The sequence below is a fragment of the Cherax quadricarinatus genome, chromosome 38, assembly GCF_038502225.1.
Source record: "Cherax quadricarinatus isolate ZL_2023a chromosome 38, ASM3850222v1, whole genome shotgun sequence".
Classification (NCBI taxonomy): domain Eukaryota; kingdom Metazoa; phylum Arthropoda; class Malacostraca; order Decapoda; family Parastacidae; genus Cherax; species Cherax quadricarinatus.
The window spans coordinates 4,770,002-4,791,008 of NC_091329.1; the positions used below are offsets into that span (position 1 = coordinate 4,770,002).

A 21,007-nucleotide genomic window follows, 5' to 3' on the forward strand; every position below is an offset into this window, starting at 1 on the left:
AGGGTCTTCATGGTAATGTTGTACCAAGAGTCTTCATGGTAATGTTGTACCAAGAGTCTTCATGGTAATGTTGTACCAAGAGTCTTCGTGTTAATGTTGTACCAAGAGTCTTCGTGTTAATGTTGTACCAAGAGTCTTGATGTTCGTGTTGTATTAAGTGTATTGATATTAATGTTGTACCAGTTGTTAATGTGGCACCAAGAGTCTTGATGCCAATGCACAAAGTCTTGATGTTATTGTACCAAGTCGAGATGTAAACTCTGTACAAAGAACATTGTTAATGAACCAAGAGTTTTGTTAATGTTGTACCAAGAGAAAACTGATGCATTATGTTTGGAATAAGCAACTCAATACGTATATGCAAAGTAAGTCAAAGTAACTTTTCAATATGTAACATTTTCTAGTCCTCTTATTATTAATGATGGTATTAGTATTATTATTAACTCGAATTAAAAATAATAATAATCAAAACAATTTAGAAAGGAAGTTAAAACAGTCACCTTCATACCTTGCAAATTGTAATCAAAACAGCCAAAGTTATCACAGAAGACGACCAGTTGACAAATTACGTTATAGGAGATGTCCAAGGTGTAGTTCGCTGTTGAAAAAAGTTTAATTATTTTTTTTTATTATTTACAAAGCACTAAAACTGGTTATTTAACACTTTAAACATATTGCATTTCTGACCACAGCATCATAATTCACATTCTCATCATTAACTCGCAACTGTCGTGGTCAATTTATTTTCGTGTTATATAAATCATAATCACAAAGCAAGTGCAAATATTCGAAGTGTTTTTTTCGCATTCCATATTCCATATTCATACTTTGTTCCATGTCATCGAGGGTAAATATCAAGAAATTTAAACGAAGGGAGAAAATATACTCACCATTTATGCCAAAAAGATACGTTCTATGTCATCGGATGTAAATTCCAGCAAATTTAGACGAAAAGGAAACTACACCCACCATTTATGCCAAAAAGATACTAGTTCTTGGGCAAACAAGCGCCCTATTTAGAGAGTGGCACTCTTCCCAGAGAAGAGGCCCTTTACATGTTGGCACAAGCCACTCACACCTCACCACCGACCTACGTTGACCCAGTTTGTAAGGTAGAAGTCCAGTTATTAATTCTAATTCACTTATGTTTTATAGTGCCATCATACTGGCATTGTTCCAACTGAGTATTTTAACTTCGCTATAATTCTGTACTGTATTAAATTAGCTAGCCACTGTGCAACGTATTTTCTTTTCCAAATTCTTTAATACGCCTTAGCCTATAAATTCCCGTGTACATATTCACCACTTGAATTTTGTTAGACTCAGATATTCCAGGATCTTTCACTATATACTTTTATTAACCTACCACTGATTTTTCTAGGAATTATCATATTCCACATGATTGTCATTTTCTCATCTACCAGTTCTACCTCACCATCGTCATTACTAGACTCATCATCAACACTAAACCTGTCCTCTTCGCCTTCAGTTTCATCATTGCGTGTTCCTTTTTCACAAATGTCTACTTATCCACTGGTGTTATAAATTCCATACCTGGAGAGGGTTTCGAGGGTGAACGTCACCTCGACCCGGTCTCTGACATGGCCTCGCGATGGGTCATGGCCTGATCAACCAGGCTGTTACTGCTGGCCGCACGTAGACTGACTAACGAACCACACCCCAGCTGGGAGGCAGTTGAGCAGTCTTGGGCCCTTGACACTTAGCGTGCTCGTGCTTTTCATTGGGGAATGTTGTACCGTCTGCCGGGTCTTGTAGTTTCGTAGGGAGTGATTTTGTTTGTCCTCTAGAGCATCCAAAACCTTGTCATAGTGATCCAGTAGTTGGGACAGGCAGGAGTGGCCTGCTCTAAACCCATATTGCCCTGGGTTGCGTAACTGATGGGTATATAGATGGGTGGCGATCTTCTTAGAACCCTTTCAAAGATTTTTTTATGATATGGGACGTTAGCGCTATTGGTCTGTAATTCTTTGATATTGATTTACTGCCCCCTTTGTGAAATGGGGCTATGTCTGTTGTTTTAAGTGGCTGTAGGATGACCCCTGTGTCCATGCTTCCTCTCCATAGAATGCTAAAGGCACGTGGCAAGGGCCATATACCGAGAGAGGACTTTAATCACTAGGGATTAAATTATTCTTGACTGGTGTACAGGTGATAAGCAACCTAACATAAAAAAAAACTGTCATAACGCTAAAGAAGCTCACATGAAAATAAGGAGTCAACAAAATACACTAGAAAACCCAGATACACTACGAAGGGTACATTACATTATGAAGGCCATGTAACGAGGGAGGAGTATACATGCCATTCTGAAGTCAACACAACACACTACGAAGTACAAAGGACATTGAAACGTCCACGTGAACTATGCAGATCATTTACTTCACCTGTAGGGCAATGTTCATTGTTTGAGGTTCCGAAGGTAGACGGAGTGTCATCACTGGTTGCTTTCTTGTTGATAAACTCGAGGTAAGTGTAGTATCCGTTGCTGCAGTTCGAGCGTATCTTCCTGGCTTTTTAGTAAGAGGATAGAGGGGCAGTTTAGGCTAGGTTTGGTTAAGTCTATTGATTCTAGTAGCTTGGATAGTTTTAAAAATAAGTTAGACAAATATACGAGTGGAAAGGATGGGTCTGAGGACTTTAGTTCACTTAGATACGATCATATTTAGTCAGAATAAGTGTTTTTAAGTTTGATTTAATTAACTGACAACTGCGTATAGAACCCTGAAAGACGAAAAAAAGTGCATAGATCACACCGATTCTAAGATAAGTATATATTTGCTAAAAAAAAAAAAAAAAAGCCAAACTTGAGGTCTTCTGGATCAACTGAAACATGAAGGTTCATTTCAAGTTTCAAAACGCAGTTTTTCAGGTGTCTGTTAATCATACAGTGGTTCACCTCAAGTAAAAAAAATATGCAAAAATGACCCACAATAAAATAACAGGATTAGCAAGAGAGAAAAACCTTTGAGGCCAAATTTGTTAGAAAAAAAAAAGCCACATTGAACGACTAAACAAAATTTCAAAACTGAATTAAACCTGAATGCCTTCCATCTTCCCCCCACCCACAGGCGCTGTATAATCCCTACGGACTTATCTCTCCTCATGATAATAATCCTAGTCTAAAACCCGAGTGAAAATATCGTACCCACCTTGAGTCTCGTTTACCTTGGGAGGATTGAGTAACTTGTCCAGATTAGCCTGCAGGAAGATAATGATATTAATAATAATAATAATAAAATAATAATATATTTGAGACCAAGAATAATATTTATTTGGAACCGCTAAATCCATAAGGGTCATACAAGGTAAAAAAAATAAAAAGACTTAAGATGAAAGAATGGTAAAGAGGAATGGAGGGTAATAAGAATGGGACTGGTAAAATGACTGGAGAGAATGGTAAGGAAAAGCAGCAGTTACGAAGGATGATAATAACATTTTTTATGTCAACATGATAGAATGTGTGTAGGGAGATTCTTAACATTTAAGTGTGCATGCAGAAAGTTCATGATTATGCAGAGTCAAGAACAAAAAAGCACAATACCCTGACTGGAACAGTACACAAATAACCCGCACATAGGAAAGAGGAGCTTACGACGACGCTTCGGTCTAACTTAGACCATTTACAGTGTGACTTTGTAAATGGTCCAAGTCGGACCGAAACGTCGTCGTAAGCTCCTCTTTCCTATGTGTGGGTTATTTGTGTATTATACAGAGTGTTTAGTGGAAGACAATGGGAAGGTTGCTTAATGAAATTATTAAATGTCACTTACATTAAACTAACATTGAAAAATAAAAACATCTAAACTAGTTCTGGTTAACTGTAAATATTGTTATTAATTACTATATTGTGAAGGTATTCAGGGAAACCAGTTAGCTGGACTCGGGTCCTGGAGGTGGGAATTACAGTGCCTGCATCCTAAAGGTAGGGTTTGGGATATTTGCTGTTTGGAGGAACATCTGAACTGTCGTATTTGCGTGCTTCTACCAAGACAGTGATAGTGTGAATAATAGTCAATTTTTTTTTTTTTGGGGGGGAGGGTCACCCTGCCTCGGTGGGAGATGGCCAGCGTGTTAAAAATTATTATATTATTATTATTATTTAGGGGATCATAAATTGCCTTAGGAATAGTAGGTAATCAGATCCAATACCTCTTATCAAGAGCCCTTTAACAGCATCAGGGCGCCCCTTTTGAAGAACATTAACTGTCTACCAGAGAAGAAAACAAGTGCTCGGTCACCTTAGTAAAATTTTCGAAGTCATATGTAAACTGAATTCCTAGAGTTGTATTTTTGAAGGTCTTTTTAGGAATTGCATTTGTTACATTCGCAGCTTGTCTCTTGAGACGCCGCAAGATGTCTTCAGGAGTCGTGTCTAGTTTTATTTCCTTTTTATTTCCGAGTTTGCTGTCTTCTTTCCTCCCTGACCTTTCTTCCTTGCTTGGTTTACCCTCGTTTATAATCTCAGGATTTTCTGCTTCCCTGTGTAAAGTGAGAGTCTGAGTTCTGTTGTCCACTGGGGGATTATCTGTAGGTCCAAACATCTGGTCTCCCGCTGGTACCACTACATCAGGGGCAGCTCTTATCTTGCGTGATGCCGAGGCATTTCCACCCACTGCTTTAGTGGTCATGTAGGCTGCAGTGACTGCACTGGTCTCATCACTCGAGAACGTACTTGAGTCATCTACATTGTTAAAAATATATTTATTAGTTATATACACTATACATAATTGCTAATGAGATTTAAAGCTTATCAATAACACTAGAGTCATTAAGACTACAACTTATCTTTTCAACACTAGACAAGAATACTTTAATCCCTAGAATAAGGATTATAGTCTATAGGATTAAAGTGTATTTCCCTTAACACCTCGTTGTTAATGATATCTGAAATCTTGGTAATAGTTCTGTCAGGGGACTCTAGCCTCTATTGAGACAACTTGGTGAATTTTTCCCCGGAGGTGATCTCTAGCCAGATGGTATGGGGGATTGTGGAGGCCTTTATAAACTCAGGGGACTGGGACCGGTAAGCCACCAGACACCCTCAGTCCAGTGACCAAAAACTCCAGCTGCCGGTCATCATATGAGTGAGACTTGCGTCAGGAAACACGTGTCCTGTTTCCTGACAGACCTAACCTAAGAGAGGACTTGGTGAGAAGCCTTGGTCAGGCAAAAAGCTAAGATCTTAGTACAAGAATTTGGTGGCTTCATTCTGTTTGGGACAGCCGAGGTTTAGGAACCTAGAATCAGGAACTAGTATTTATTTTGCTTCTTGAGAAAGTTAGGAACTTTTGAGAATTTCAGCCTTAAAAATAAATTTTCGTTACTCCAATATAGAATTAAATGTCAGATGTTTTCCACGAGGAAGAGGGCTTAAATAATACTCTACCTGGAGAACCGTCCTGCATGTTGGAGTCTTGAAGCTCAGGAGGTACGTAATCCTGGTAGTTACATGCTGCAAGACACGGTACTTGTTAATAACACCTGTAAGTAGCAATGAATGTGATGACTGTAATAAGTACGACAAATATCTACCATCCTCACACTGTTAGCTACCCTCACATTATTATCTGCCCTCACACTGTTATCAACCCCAATAAACGCAAGGTCATAAAGATTGGGGAAAGGGCAAGAAAACCGGATACGGAGTATAAACTTGGGGACAGATGTTGCAGCCTTCACCTAGGGGTGAGCACAGAGAATAGCATACCACCAGAGGCTTATATCAATCGAACCTCTACAGCCAGTGTTCGTCTGGTAAATCCAAGACTGACCTTCAGGAATCTCAACAGTCATTCTAGACTCTTTATACAACATTTATCAGGCCCTTCTTGGAATATGCAGCACCAGTATGGAACCCACATCTGAGAGGAAACATGTTAAGTAACTGAATAAAGTACAGAGGTACGCAGCGAGGATTGTTCCTGAGTTAACTGATATGAGCAGTGAGAAAAGGCTAACAGAATTGAATCTAACGACATCAAAGGACAGGAAAAAAAACATTGGAGACATGGTAACAACATACAAAATACTCAGGGAACTAATAAGGTAGACAGGGACAGAATATTTGAGAGGAGAGAAACGGGAACTCGGAGACACAGCTGGAATTTAAAGACACATATGTGCCACAGGGATGTCAGGAAGTATACCTTCAGTCTCAGAGTGATCGGGCAGTGAAGTGATTTCGGTGAGGAAGTGGTGGAGGCAGGCTCCATACACAGATTTAAGTGCAGGTACGGTAGAGCTCACATAGCTAGAAGTGCATCTGGCAAGCGGCAAGATTAGAGGCAGCACCAGGAGCTAGGACTCAACGCTCGCAATCATTATATGCGCGTGCGTATAGGCAAGTACACACACACACATACGGGCGCCTGGCAAACCTGAGAATAGCGTTCCGATACCTTAGTAAGGAATCGTTCAAGACACTGTACACTGTACATAAGGCCCATACTGGAGTATGCAGCACCAGTTTGGAATCCACACGTGGTCAAACACGTCAAGAAATTAGAGAAAGTGCAAAGGTTTGCAACAAGGCTAGTTCCGGAGCTCAGGGGTATGTCCTACGAAGAAAGGTTAAGGCAAATCGGACTGACGACATTGGAGGACAGGCGGGCCAGGGGAGACATGATAACGACACACAAAATACTGCGTGGAATAGATAAGGTAGACAGAGACAGGTTGTTCCATAGAGGGGACACAGAAACAAGGGGTCACAATTGGAAGCTGAAGACTCAGACGAGTCAGAGGTATGTTAGGAAGTATTTCTTCAGTCATAGAGTCGTCAGGAAGTGGAATAGCCTAACAAGTAATGTAGTGGGGGCTGGAACCATACATACCTGGAGTTTACCTGGAGAGAGTTCCGGGGGTCAACGCCCCCGCGGCCCGGTCTGAGACCAGGCCTCCTGGTGGATCAGAGCCTGATCAACCAGGCTGTTGCTGCTGGCTGCACGCAAACCAACATACGAGCCACAGCCCGGCTGATCCGGAACTGACTTTAGGTGCTTGTCCAGTGCCAGCTTGAAGACTGCCAGGGGTCTGTTGGTAATCCCCCTTATGTGTGCTGGGAGGCAGTTGAACAGTCTCGGGCCCCTGACACTTATTGTATGGTCTCTTAACGTGCTAGTGACACCCCTGCTTTTCATTGGGGGGATGGTGCATCGTCTGCCAAGTCTTTTGCTTTCGTAATGAGTGATTTTCGTGTGCAAGTTCGGTACTAGTCCCTCTAGGATTTTCCAGGTGTATATAATCATGTATCTCTCCCTCCTGCGTTCCAGGGAATACAGGTTTAGGAACCTCAAGCGCTCCCAGTAATTGAGGTGTTTTATCTCCGTTATGCGCGCCGTGAAAGTTCTCTGTACATTTTCTAGGTCGGCAATTTCACCTGCCTTGAAAGGTGCTGTTAGTGTGCAGCAATATTCCAGCCTAGATAGAACAAGTGACCTGAAGAGTGTCATCATGGGCTTGGCCTCCCTAGTTTTGAAGGTTCTCATTATCCATCCTGTCATTTTTCTAGCAGATGCGATTGATACAATGTTATGGTCCTTGAAGGTGAGATCCTCCGACATGATCACTCCCAGGTCTTTGACGTTGGTGTTTCGCTCTATTTTGTGGCCAGAATTTGTTTTGTACTCTGATGAAGATTTAATTTCCTCATGTTTACCATATCTGAGTAATTGAAATTTCTCATCGTTGAACTTCATATTGTTTTCTGCAGCCCACTGAAAGATTTAGGTTGATGTCTGCCTGGAGCTTTGCAGTGTCTGCAATGGAAGACACTGTCATGCAGATTCGGGTGTCATCTGCAAAGGAAGACACGGTGCTGTGGCTGACATCCTTGTCTATGTCGGATATAAGGATGAGGAACAAGATGGGAGCGAGTACTGTGCCTTGTGGAACAGAGCTTTTCACCGTAGCTGCCTCGGACTTTACTCTGTTGACGACTACTCTCTGTGTTCTGTTAGTGAGGAAATTATAGATCCATCGACCGACTTTTCCTGTTATTCCTTTAGCACGCATTTTGTGCGCTATTACGCCATGGTCACACTTGTCGAAGGCTTTTGCAAAGTCTGTATATATTACATCTGCATTCTTTTTGTCTTCTAGTGCATTTAGGACCTTGTCGTAGTGGTCCAATAGTTGAGACAGACAGGAGCGACCTGTTCTAAACCCATGTTGCCCTGGGTTGTGTAAGTGATGGGTTTCTAGATGCGTGGTGATCTTAGCTTTAAGACGAGGTATGACAAAGCTCTGGAAGCAGAGAGAGGACCTAGTAGCGATCAGTGAAGAGGCGGGGCCAAGAGCTGAGTCTCGACCCCTGCAACCACAATTAAGTGAATACAATTAGGTGAGTATATATATACACACACACACACACACACACACACACTGTAGAGACGCAAAAGCTAAGTGCAAAAGCATAAAAGACATAGGAAACAGACCACCAGAGAATAGGGTAGGAAGCAGAAGAGGCAGAAATAAATACGTATGAGTAAGAGAGAGAGAGAGGTTTAACTACATTTTGAGAATACATAGCATCAGAAGCCAAAGTTGATGTACAACCACATCAGAAGGAAGAAAACCGTGAAAGATCAAGTAATAAGACTGAAGAAGGAAGGAGGTGAGCTCACTAGGAATGATCAAGAAGTCTGTGAGGAGCTGAACAAGAAATATAGGGAAGTATTCTTTATGGAATCAGGAACATTGCCAGAGTCAAAGAGTTAACGCACCAACGACTACTGGACACAATACAAACAACGAGTGAAGTGATTACTGAGTGAGCTAGATACCTCGAAGGCAATGGGACCAGACAACATCTCCACGTAGGTTTTGCGAGAGGGAAGAAGAGAGATTGCGTGAACTACTAGCAGTGATCAACAAATCGAATGAAACAGGGCTGCCAAAGGTCCAAAAAAAATAACGAATGTCATTCCAATATTTTAAAAAGGGGACCGATATGAAACCTGCATTTGATAAACTATATAAAGAAGCTGGACAAAGTGATATGAACTATGAGAGGCTAGAGGAGCTGTCTGATGAAACTAATGGGCAGAAGAACCAGACTTGATATGATTACGATTTACAAAATACTCAGAGGAATTGACAGGGTGGACATGGAGAGAGTTTTTGAGAGGCAGGTCTCAGGTACATGAGGTCACAACTGAGAGTTAAAAACACAGATGTTACAAAACACGTCTTTAGCCTCAAAGGGGTCAGGAAGTGGAACGCCCTAGACAACGAAGTGGTAAAAGCAGAATCCATACACAGCTTTAAGGAAAGGTACGATAGGACTCATCCAGTTAGGAGTGAAACCAGTAACCGCTAGCAGAGGCGGGGTCAGGAGTTGTGAATACACACACATACACAAGTGATGGGACTCCCTAAGTTGGAAAACACACTTACAGTTCAGGACATTTAATAGAGAAAATGTTTCGCCACTAATATCACTATACCATTTTTTCACTCACTAAATATTTTCTCCATTTCATCCTCCACTTGAACAAAAGCTCCGTAAACAGGATGGTCATGTAGCTTGTCCTTCCTGGGCAGCGGGTTGAGGTTACACAGTGTCACTGCTGGGAACAACACTGTCCTCTCCTCCTCCACCTGTGTGCCAGATATAGATGGTAACTGCAGGGTGGTGGGAGACATGGATGGTAACTGTAAGGTGGTGGGAGACATGGATGGTAACTGCAGGGTGGTGGGAGACATGGATGGTAACTGCAGGGTGGTGGGAGACATGGATGGTAACTGCAGGGTGGTGGGAGACATGGATGGTAACTGCAGGGTGGTGGGAGACATGGATGGTAACTGTAAGGTGGTGGGAGACATGGATGGTAACTGCAGGGTGGTGGGAGACATGGATGGTAACTACAGGGTGGTGGGAGACATGGATGGTAACTGTAAGGTGGTGGGAGACATGGATGGTAACTGCAGGGTGGTGGGAGACATGGATGGTAACTGCAGGGTGGTGGGAGACATGGATGGTAACTGTAAGGTGGTGGGAGACATGGATGGTAACTGCAGGATGGTTCGAGACATGGATGGTAACTGCAGGATGGTGGGAGAAATGGATGGTAACTGCAGGATGATGGGAGACATGGATGGTAACTACAGGATGATGGGAGACATGGATGGTAACTGTAGGATGATGGGAGACATGGATGGTAACTGCAGGATGATGGGAGACATGGATGGTAACTGCAGGATGATGGGAGACATGGATGGTAACTGCAGGATGATGGGAGACATGGATGGTAACTGCAGGATGATGGGAGACATGGATGGTAACTGCAGGATGATGGGAGACATGGATGGTAACTGCAGGATGATGGGAGACATGGATGGTAACTGCAGGATGATGGGAGACATGGATGGTAACTGCAGGATGATGGGAGACATGGATGGTAACTGCAGGATGGTGGGAGACATGGATGGTAACTACAGGATGGTGGGAGACATGGATGGTAACTGCAGGATGATGGGAGACATGGAATGTAACTGCAGGATGGTGGGAGACATGGATGGTAACTGCAGGGTGGTGGGAGACATGGATGGTAACTGCAGGATGATGGGAGACATGGATGGTAACTGCAGGATGATGGGAGACATGGATGGTAACTGCAGGATGGTGGGAGACATGGATGGTAACTGCAGGGTGGTGGGAGACATGGATGGTAACTGCAGGATGATGGGAGACATGGATGGTAACTGCAGGATGATGGGAGACATGGATGGTAACTGCAGGGTGGTGGGAGACATGGATGGTAACTGCAGGATGATGGGAGACATGGATGGTAACTGCAGGATGATGGGAGACATGGATGGTAACTGCAGGATGATGGGAGACATGGATGGTAACTGCAGGATGATGGGAGACATGGATGGTAACTACAGGATGATGGGAGACATGGATGGTAACTGCAGGATGATGGGAGACATGGATGGTAACTGCAGGATGGTAACTGCAGGATGGTGGGAGACATGGATGGTAACTGCAGGATGGTGGGAGACATGGATGGTACCTGCAGGATGGTGGAAGACATGGATGGTAACTACAGGATGATGGGAGACATGGATGGTAACTGCAGGATGGTGGGAGACATGGATGGTAACTGCAGGATGATGGGAGACATGGATGGTAACTGCAGGATGGTGGGAGACATGGATGGTAACTGCAGGATGGTGGGAGACATGGATGGTAACTGCAGGATGGTGGGAGACATGGATGGTAACTGCAGGATGATGGGAGACATGGATGGTAACTGCAGGATGATGGGAGACATGGATGGTAACTGCAGGATGATGGGAGACATGGATGGTAACTGCAGGATGGTGGGAGACATGGATGGTAACTACAGGATGATGGGAGACATGGATGGTAACTGCAGGATGGTGGGAGACATGGATGGTAACTGCAGGATGATGGGAGACATGGATGGTAACTGCAGGATGATGGGAGACATGGTTGGTAACTGCAGGATGATGGGAGACATGGATGGTAACTGCAGGATGATGGGAGACATGGATGGTAACTGCAGGGTGATGGGAGACATGGATGGTAACTGTAAGGTGGTGGGAGACATGGATGGTAACTGCAGGGTGGTGGGAGACATGGATGATAACTGCAGGATGGTGGGAGACATGGATGGTAACTGCAGGATGATGGGAGACATGGATGGTAACTGCAGGGTGGTGGGAGACATGGATGGTAACTACAGGATGGTGGGAGACATGGATGGTAACTGCAGGATGATGGGAGACATGGATGGTAACTGCAGGATGGTGGGAGACATGGATGGTAACTGCAGGGTGGTGGGAGACATGGATGGTAACTGCAGGATGATGGGAGACATGGATGGTAACTGCAGGGTGGTGGGAGACATGGATGGTAACTGCAGGGTGGTGGGAGACATGGATGGTAACTGTAAGGTGGTGGGAGACATGGATGGTAACTGCAGGGTGGTGGGAGACATGGATGGTAACTGTAAGGTGGTGGGAGACATGGATGGTAACTGCAGGGTGGTGGGAGACATGGATGGTAACTGCAGGGTGGTGGGAGACATGGATGGTAACTGCAGGGTGGTGGGAGACATGGATGGTAACTGCAGGATGATGGGAGACATGGATGGTAACTGCAGGATGATGGGAGACATGGATGGTAACTGCAGGATGATGGGAGACATGGATGGTAACTGCAGGATGGTGGGAGACATGGATGGTAACTGCAGGATGATGGGAGACATGGGTGGTAACTGCAGGATGATGGGAGACATGGATGGTAACTGCAGGATGATGGGAGACATGGATGGTAACTGCAGGATGGTGGGAGACATGGATGGTAACTACAGGATGATGGGAGACATGGATGGTAACTGCAGGATGGTGGGAGACATGGATGGTAACTGCAGGGTGGTGGGAGACATGGATGGTAAATGCAGAATGGTGGGAGAAATGGATGGTAACTGCAGGATGATGGGAGACATGGATGGTAAATGCAGAATGGTGGGAGAAATGGATGGTAACTACAGGATGATGGGAGACATGGATGGTAACTACAGGATGATGGGAGACATGGATGGTAACTGCAGGATGATGGGAGACATGGATGGTAACTGCAGGATGGTGGGAGACATGGATGGTAACTGCAGGATGATGGGAGACATGGATGGTAACTACAGGATGATGGGAGACATGGATGGTAACTGCAGGATGATGGGAGACATGAATGGTAACTGCAGGATGATGGGAGACATGGATGGTAACTACAGGATGATGGGAGACATGGATGGTAACTACAGGATGATGGGAGACATGGATGGTAACTACAGGATGGTGGGAGACATGGATGGTAACTGCAGGATGGTGGGAGACATGGATGGTAACTGCAGGATGGTGGGAGACATGGATGGTAACTGCAGGATGATGGGAGACATGGATGGTAACTGCAGGATGGTGGGAGACATGGATGGTAACTGCAGGATGATGGGAGACATGGATGGTAACTGCAGGATGGTGGGAGACATGGATGGTAACTGCAGGATGGTGGGAGACATGGATGGTAACTGCAGGATGATGGGAGACATGGATGGTAACTGCAGGATGGTGGGAGACATGGATGGTAACTGCAGGATGATGGGAGACATGGATGGTAACTGCAGGATGATGGGAGACATGGATGGTAACTGCAGGATGGTGGGAGACATGGATGGTAACTGCAGGATGGTGGAAGACATGGATGGTAACTGCAGGATGATGGGAGACATGGATGGTAACTGCAGGATGATGGGAGACATGGATGGTAACTGCAGGATGGTGGGAGACATGGATGGTAACTGCAGGATGATGGGAGACATGGATGGTAACTGCAGGATGATGGGAGACATGGATGGTAACTGCAGGATGATGGGAGACATGGATGGTAACTACAGGATGATGGGAGACATGGATGATAACTGCAGGATGGTGGGAGACATGGATGGTAACTGCAGGATGGTGGGAGACATGGATGGTAACTGCAGGATGGTGGGAGACATGGATTTTAACTGCAGGATGATGGGAGACATGGATGGTAACTGCAGGATGATGGGAGAAATGGATGGTAACTGCAGGATGATGGGAGACATGGATGGTAACTGCAGGATGGTGGGAGACATGGATGGTAACTGCAGGATGATGGGAGACATGGATGGTAACTGCAGGATGGTGGGAGACATGGATGGTAACTGCAGGATGGTGGGAGACATGGATGGTAACTGCAGGATGGTGGGAGACATGGATCGTAACTACAGGATGATGGGAGACATGGATGGTAACTGCAGGATGATGGGAGACATGGATGGTAAATGCAGAATGGTGGGAGAAATGGATGGTAACTGCAGGATGATGGGAGACATGGATGGTAAATGCAGAATGGTGGGAGAAATGGATGGTAACTGCAGGATGATGGGAGACATGGATGGTAACTGCAGGATGGTGGGAGACATGGATGGTAACTGCAGGATGGTGGGAGACATGGATGGTAACTGCAGGATGATGGGAGACATGGATGGTAACTGCAGGATGGTGGGAGACATGGATGGTAACTGCAGGATGATGGGAGACATGGATGGTAACTGCAGGATGATGGGAGACATGGATGGTAACTGCAGGATGGTGGGAGACATGGATGGTAACTGCAGGATGGTGGGAGACATGGATGGTAACTACAGAATGATGGGAGACATGGATGGTAACTGCAGGATGGTGGGAGACATGGATGGTAACTGCAGGATGAAGGGAGACATGGATGGTAACTGCAGGATGGTGGGAGACATTTATGGTAACTGCAGGATGGTGGGAGACATGGATGGTAACTACAGGATGCTGGGAGACATGGATGGTAACTGCAGTGTGGTGGGAGACATGGATGGTAACTGCAGGATGGTGGGAGACATGGATGGTAACTGCAGGATGGTGGGAGACATGGATGGTAACTGCAGGATGATGGGAGACATGGATGGTAACTGCAGGATGATGGGAGACATGGATGGTAACTGCAGGATGATGGGGGACATGGATGGTAAGTGCAGGATGATGGGAGACATGGATGGTAACTGCAGGATGATGGGAGACATGGATGGTAACTGCAGGATGATGGGAGACATGGATGGTAACTGCAGGATGATGGGAGACATGGATGGTAACTGCAGGATGATGGGAGACATGGATGGTAACTGCAGGATGATGGGAGACATGGATGGTAACTGCAGGATGATGGGAGACATGGATGGTAACTGCAGGATGATGGGAGACATGGATGGTAACTGCAGGATGATGGGAGACATGGATGGTAACTGCAGGATGATGGGAGACATGGATGGTAACTGCAGGATGATGGGAGACATGGATGGTAACTGCAGGATGATGGGAGACATGGATGGTAACTGCAGGATGATGGGAGACATGGATGGTAACTGCAGGATGATGGGAGACATGGATGGTAACTGCAGGATGATGGGAGACATGGATGGTAACTGCAGGATGGTGGGAGACATGGTTGGTAACTGCAGGATGGTGGGAGACATGGATGGTAACTGCAGGATGATGGGAGACATGGATGGTAACTGCAGGATGATGGGAGACATGGTAACTGCAGGATGGTGGGAGACATGGATGATAACTGCAGGATGATGGGAGACATGGATGGTAACTGCAGGATGATGGGAGACATGGATGGTAACTGCAGGATGATGGGAGACATGGATGGTAACTGCAGGATGATGGGAGACATGGTAACTGCAGGATTGTGGGAGACATGGATGGTAACTGCAGGATGATGGGAGACATGGTAACTGCAGGATGGTGGGAGACATGGATGGTAACTGCAGGATGATGGGAGACATGGATGGTAACTGCAGGATGATGGGAGACATGGATGGTAACTGCAGGATGATGGGAGACATGGATGGTAACTGCAGGATGATGGGAGACATGGATGGTAACTGCAGGATGATGGGAGACATGGATGGTAACTGCAGGATGATGGGAGACATGGATGGTAACTGCAGGATGATGGGAGACATGGATGGTAACTGCAGGATGATGGGAGACATGGATGGTAACTGCAGGATGATGGGAGACATGGATGGTAACTGCAGGATGATGGGAGACATGGACGGTAACTGCAGGATGATGGGAGACATGGATGGTAACTGCAGGATGATGGGAGACATGGATGGTAACTGCAGGATGATGGGAGACATGGATGGTAACTGCAGGATGATGGGAGACATGGATGGTAACTGCAGGATGATGGGAGACATGGATGGTAACTGCAGGATGATGGGAGACATGGATGGTAACTGCAGGATGGTGGGAGACATGGTTGGTAACTGCAGGATGGTGGGAGACATGGATGGTAACTGCAGGATGATGGGAGACATGGATGGTAACTGCAGGATGATGGGAGACATGGTAACTACAGGATGGTGGGAGACATGGATGATAACTGCAGGATGATGGGAGACATGGATGGTAACTGCAGGATGATGGGAGACATGGATGGTAACTGCAGGATGATGGGAGACATGGATGGTAACTGCAGGATGATGGGAGACATGGTAACTGCAGGATTGTGGGAGACATGGATGGTAACTGCAGGATGATGGGAGACATGGTAACTGCAGGATGGTGGGAGACATGGATGGTAACTGCAGGATGATGGGAAACATGGATGGTAACTGCAGGATGATGGGAGACATGGATGGTAACTGCAGGATGGTGGGAGACATGGATGGTAACTGCAGGATGATGGGAGACATGGATTGTAACTGCAGGATGATGGGAGACATGGATGGTAACTGCAGGATGATGGGAGACATGGATGGTAACTGCAGGATGATGGGAGACATGGATGGTAACTGCAGGATGATGGGAGACATGGATGGTAACTGCAGGATGATGGGAGACATGGATGGTAACTGCAGGATGATGGGAGACATGGATGGTAACTGCAGGATGATGGGAGACATGGATGGTAACTGCAGGGTGATGGGAGACATGGATGGTAACTGCAGGATGGGAGACATGGATGGTAACTGCTGGATGATGGGAGACATGGATGGTAACTGCTGGATGATGGGAGACATGGATGGTAACTGCAGGATGATGGGAGACATGGATGGTAACTGCAGGATGGTGGAAACTGAAGCTCTACTGACGTTGTTTTTTTTCTACTCTCCTCTTCATTTCCAGTGAAGACGAAGACATATTTATCTTAAGCGTTTATTAGTTATCCTTGGAGGGGGTTGTGGGATATCTTTCTTGGATCATTGAGTTAAAGGAACCGGGGGGTTGTTGAATGCAGTGCCGTTCTTGGATCACCTAGCGACTAAATCGCAAATAGTTAGGACAATTTTTTTTTCTAGGTCCAGCAGCATACTGCCGACAGTAATAAAGAAAGAACATGTATGCAAGGCGAACTTTATTGCAGCATTCAGCTCTGTGTTGATCTCAATGTAAACTTCTATATAGTTTGATTTACAGCTCTGCACAGAACGAAAAGGCTTAAATAAAGACTCTTTTGCACCGTCGCTTAGAAAGTAGCGTTTTTCAGTATAGCTTACCAAACTGCAGCCAGCCGGTATTAGATCCTACGACACATTCTTCCGCCTCAGGAGGCAGAGCAACGTTCACCTTGACTTAACCACTTAACCAGCTATCCTTCAAAGATCATGCACCCAGCAGAGCTAGGTGTTTTTCATAATCCGAGGACACCCGTGGTAGTTATAAGCTCAAGGCTGATTTCAACCACCACCTGCAGTTTGGTAAATATTTCAATACCACTTGTTTCGTGGTTGAAATCCGCCTTGAGCTTACCACCACCACTAGTGTCCTCGGATCATGAACACCACCTAACAATGCAAGACAAGTCACACGGAGGCTTAAAATTCAAAGTGTATACATACTGAGCTATACACCCCTCCATGTATACACCTACTGTTTGCTCTTGCTGTATACATATCAAAAGTGATGTTCTCGTGGTGTACTCTTCTTCCCCTCCCTCACATTTATTTGTAAATACCTGGAATATACCTGGAGGGGGTTTCAGGGGTCAACGCCCCCGCGACCCGGTCTGTGACCAGGCCTCGCGGTGAATCAGGGCCTGATCAACCATGCCAGGCTGTCATTGCTGGCCGCAATTGTGGTGTTATGCAAATTTTAAGACCCTTTTAGATACCTTTTATCAATTCAGTTTACCCACGGCTGTTCCCTTCCCCTCAGGTCAAACTTACCCCGATCGTGACCTTCTTGGGGTAGGTGAGATATTCTGCAATGATGTTGTAGCACTGGTAAGTACCATACCCCACCATCACCGCCAACACTAGGATCCACACAGTGCGGCGGAACCAGCCTCGACTCCTGCAAACTCACATTATTCATATATTCATATATACACCAACATTAGATTGGCGTAGAATAATGATCTTCACAAATCAGAACAAGTGGTATTTAACCCAAACTTTGGAGAGGAAAATTTAAACGACGTTTCGGTCCTGCTTGAACAACTATTAGTCTATTAATCACAACAGTCCTCTCGGTCTGCTTTGGACTTGATAATGATCCTGCAAGGACTGAAACGTTATCGTTTTTGTCTTGCAATTTTTGAGTTATACTTTTGTATGAGTTAGACGTTAACAGCTAGGCTAGCTGACCTACATCATGTAACTTAGTGACTGGGACAAGCGTATATAGACATAATACAAACCAAGGTTTTAAACATTTCACTCAGAATTGCGTTTTACCAGATCTCAGAACTGTATCAAGTTCCAGATTTGATAAGGTTCAATCCTGGGCGAAACGTACGTTTATAGCCACCACGTAACTGTACTCGAGACCCTCAGTGCAGTTCTTTACACTAAATTAAAGTCTCACCAGTATGCACCGTATATGCCATGAGCAGTGCAGGTATCAGCAAACTTTCCAAGTCTGTCTTGTACCCGAATCTCCTGTTCCTGTGCTTTCATCTCTTCGTGTTCCTTCAGTACCGACTCTATCACGTCCCTGAAGATAAAAGAAACATACCACTGAAAGATAAACAGAACAACCTGAGCGTAGTAATATATAAGCCAAACTTTTTAAAGTGGTGGGTGAGTAAGCCAGTGGAGGGCCTCGGTCAGACAACAAAAAGCTCCAGCTGCGGGTCATCATATGACTAAGACCCGCGTCAGGAAACACTTGTCCTCTTTCCTAACAAACCTTACCTAACCTGACCTAATCTGAGCGCCTTCATGTGCTCACACATTATTCATCTAAATATAGAGTATAAACAAAAATGCTTAGGTGTTCCCGTTTATTTTTTTCAATGTGGCAGTTTTTTATATGTTTGCAGCGACGCATTTTATTGCCATTTCTTCCATCCCTGAAAATATGTTCTGTTTAGGAATATACAAAATATTTTACAATCAGTATTATAACAGGAATCACTATGGGTAGGTTTAAGAGTGTTATTGACACAGTGGCAGCACATGTAATGGATCCAAGAACTAGGTCCTAACATTGTGGTACCCAAGCAGTTTACAGTGGTAATGAATTATTTATAAACTTATAAATTGTTGAATATAATAATAATAATAATAATATTGCTATTTTCATGGAGAAGTGCTAAGCTCGGAGGAATCATACAGCATTTGGGGAATGGAAGGAAGGTTTGATCCAATGAAGTGGAGGAAAGGTCTAATTCCTTGGATCAGGACCCTCCCTCTTTCGCATCAAGGAAGCTCTCTTGAACAGAATATTACTAATGCTACTAATAGTAAAAAACAATAGCTCACAGTACTATTATCTCGACTATTATTCAGTCAGTGAGACAAGATTCAATCATTCACATTCCAACTACACTCAATGACGCAGCTAATTTTAATATTTTTCTTCCAAAATCAATGCACTACTTATAGTCAAGAAAAAAAAAACGTTTGAGAAATATTTATTAACAACTAGTACCCACGAAAGAGGGTGTCTTGATGCCGGTTAAGGGCTCTTGAACCAGGGAGCCAGAGCTACTTTCCCATTCCTCGGATCTAACCTGCTTAACAACCCCCTTTCCGCTGTGTTAAATTTCAGTATCCCATACAAATGGGCCCTGCTTCGCTTTACAGCGTTTCACTGATGCAGCGGTTTTCAATTATACCCATTCTTCATTTATTTAAATTTTCTACAATATATTCATCACTCACTGTATATGCATTTTTTTTAGGCCTAGCAATATTGCTCACCTGATGTATGGTTGTGTAAACATGTTATCAGACTTTTAATGCATTTTAAAGTGAAAAAAAGGGCTATGTTTCACTTTACAGCGGTATCCCGGAACCTAACCTAAGTGGGCCACTCTTGTATACCTGGAGTATACCCGGAGATAGTTTCGGGGGTCAACGCCCCCGCGGCCCGGTCTGAGATCAGGCCTCGTGGTGGATCAGGGTCAGTCTAATGTTTACTTTTCTTTTCCCTGGCGACACTCGCCCTAGATTATCCACCCTAAATCCTTAATCTACATCTGTCCTTTTTTTTTTTTTCTTTATCAGAGCTGCTAGACAGCTCCATCTTTCTCACTTCACATTCCTTTGCGTCAGGTATTATAACCTCCCTTTATCTTATTTCTCACTGTTTTAATAATCCTTGTCATTTTTTTTTTACCTGAAACAAATTAATTAATCATTGCTTCCTGCACTGTTGATGTACAGGTTTGGTAGTACTGGTGAATGGCTGGTTGACATCAACTCCGAACATAATATTAAATTAATAACGAAGACCATCTATAACATTAGCTCCTCTGATGTGTGTTTTATTAATTTTTCTTTCTTAAATGCATGACTTATTGTTATATTCATAAGAAGCATGAAGCCTAGAAGTATCATTCAGAGCCTTCGTAAGAGTCCTTCACTACAATCTAGGAAGCTCCTTCGAAGGACTTTGTGCATTACATAGCCATCATCTAGAATTTATCTAGAGTGCTTTGTAAACATGACGGCACAACTCCCAAATATGTATTTATATCCCTTATTTTCTTTCGGCATTTATTAATTTAATATTACAGCTATTACTCCTTTAGTTCTCGTTTACTCAGATAAATCCCTTTTACTCTCCTCAAAGTCTTCCATCCCGTCTAACTTGTATCACTTTGTGCTAGGATATTCAGCTGTCTTTCATTCATAATATATAATTAGATCTACTGTAGCATCCGTATTACGTTCACGCCCACTCAAACAACCCAACTTCAAAATTCCTTTCTGTTTCGTTAGTACCTTCGTACATAAAAATGGGTGATTAGCTGTTTATTTCCGGCATTTTAATATTCGGCCTCTTCGATACGGCCTGAGAATTTTAACTCACTTTTCCAGGGGAATTAAAAGGAAGTTCTGAGAGTTTACGAAAGTTTGGACTTGGAAGGTCATTAAGAACTCTGGGCAATGAATAAATACAAAAACAGAAAAGCAACCATAACGAATTTGAGAGA

The 21,007-nt window shown here is 44.3% G+C and overlaps 1 protein-coding gene across 3 annotated transcripts in view; it reads right to left on the reverse strand.

Annotated features, from left to right (window-relative positions):
- The window catches only part of LOC128692952 (uncharacterized), a 41,965-nt gene that overhangs the window by 17,086 nt on the left and 3,872 nt on the right, over positions 1 to 21,007 (reverse strand). For all 3 annotated transcript variants that reach the window (XM_053782340.2, XM_053782339.2, XM_053782338.2), the window contains exons 2-9: positions 18,430 to 18,558; positions 17,790 to 17,916; positions 9,483 to 9,621; positions 5,408 to 5,473; positions 4,260 to 4,702; positions 3,171 to 3,219; positions 2,406 to 2,531; positions 509 to 598 (exon numbers count right to left, since the gene is read on the reverse strand). In XM_053782340.2, the coding sequence (XP_053638315.2) occupies positions 509 to 598; positions 2,406 to 2,531; positions 3,171 to 3,219; positions 4,260 to 4,702; positions 5,408 to 5,473; positions 9,483 to 9,621; positions 17,790 to 17,916; positions 18,430 to 18,521 (1,132 nt within the window). In that variant the 5' untranslated portion in view covers positions 18,522 to 18,558. The remainder of the gene's footprint in view (positions 1 to 508; positions 599 to 2,405; positions 2,532 to 3,170; positions 3,220 to 4,259; positions 4,703 to 5,407; positions 5,474 to 9,482; positions 9,622 to 17,789; positions 17,917 to 18,429; positions 18,559 to 21,007) is intronic.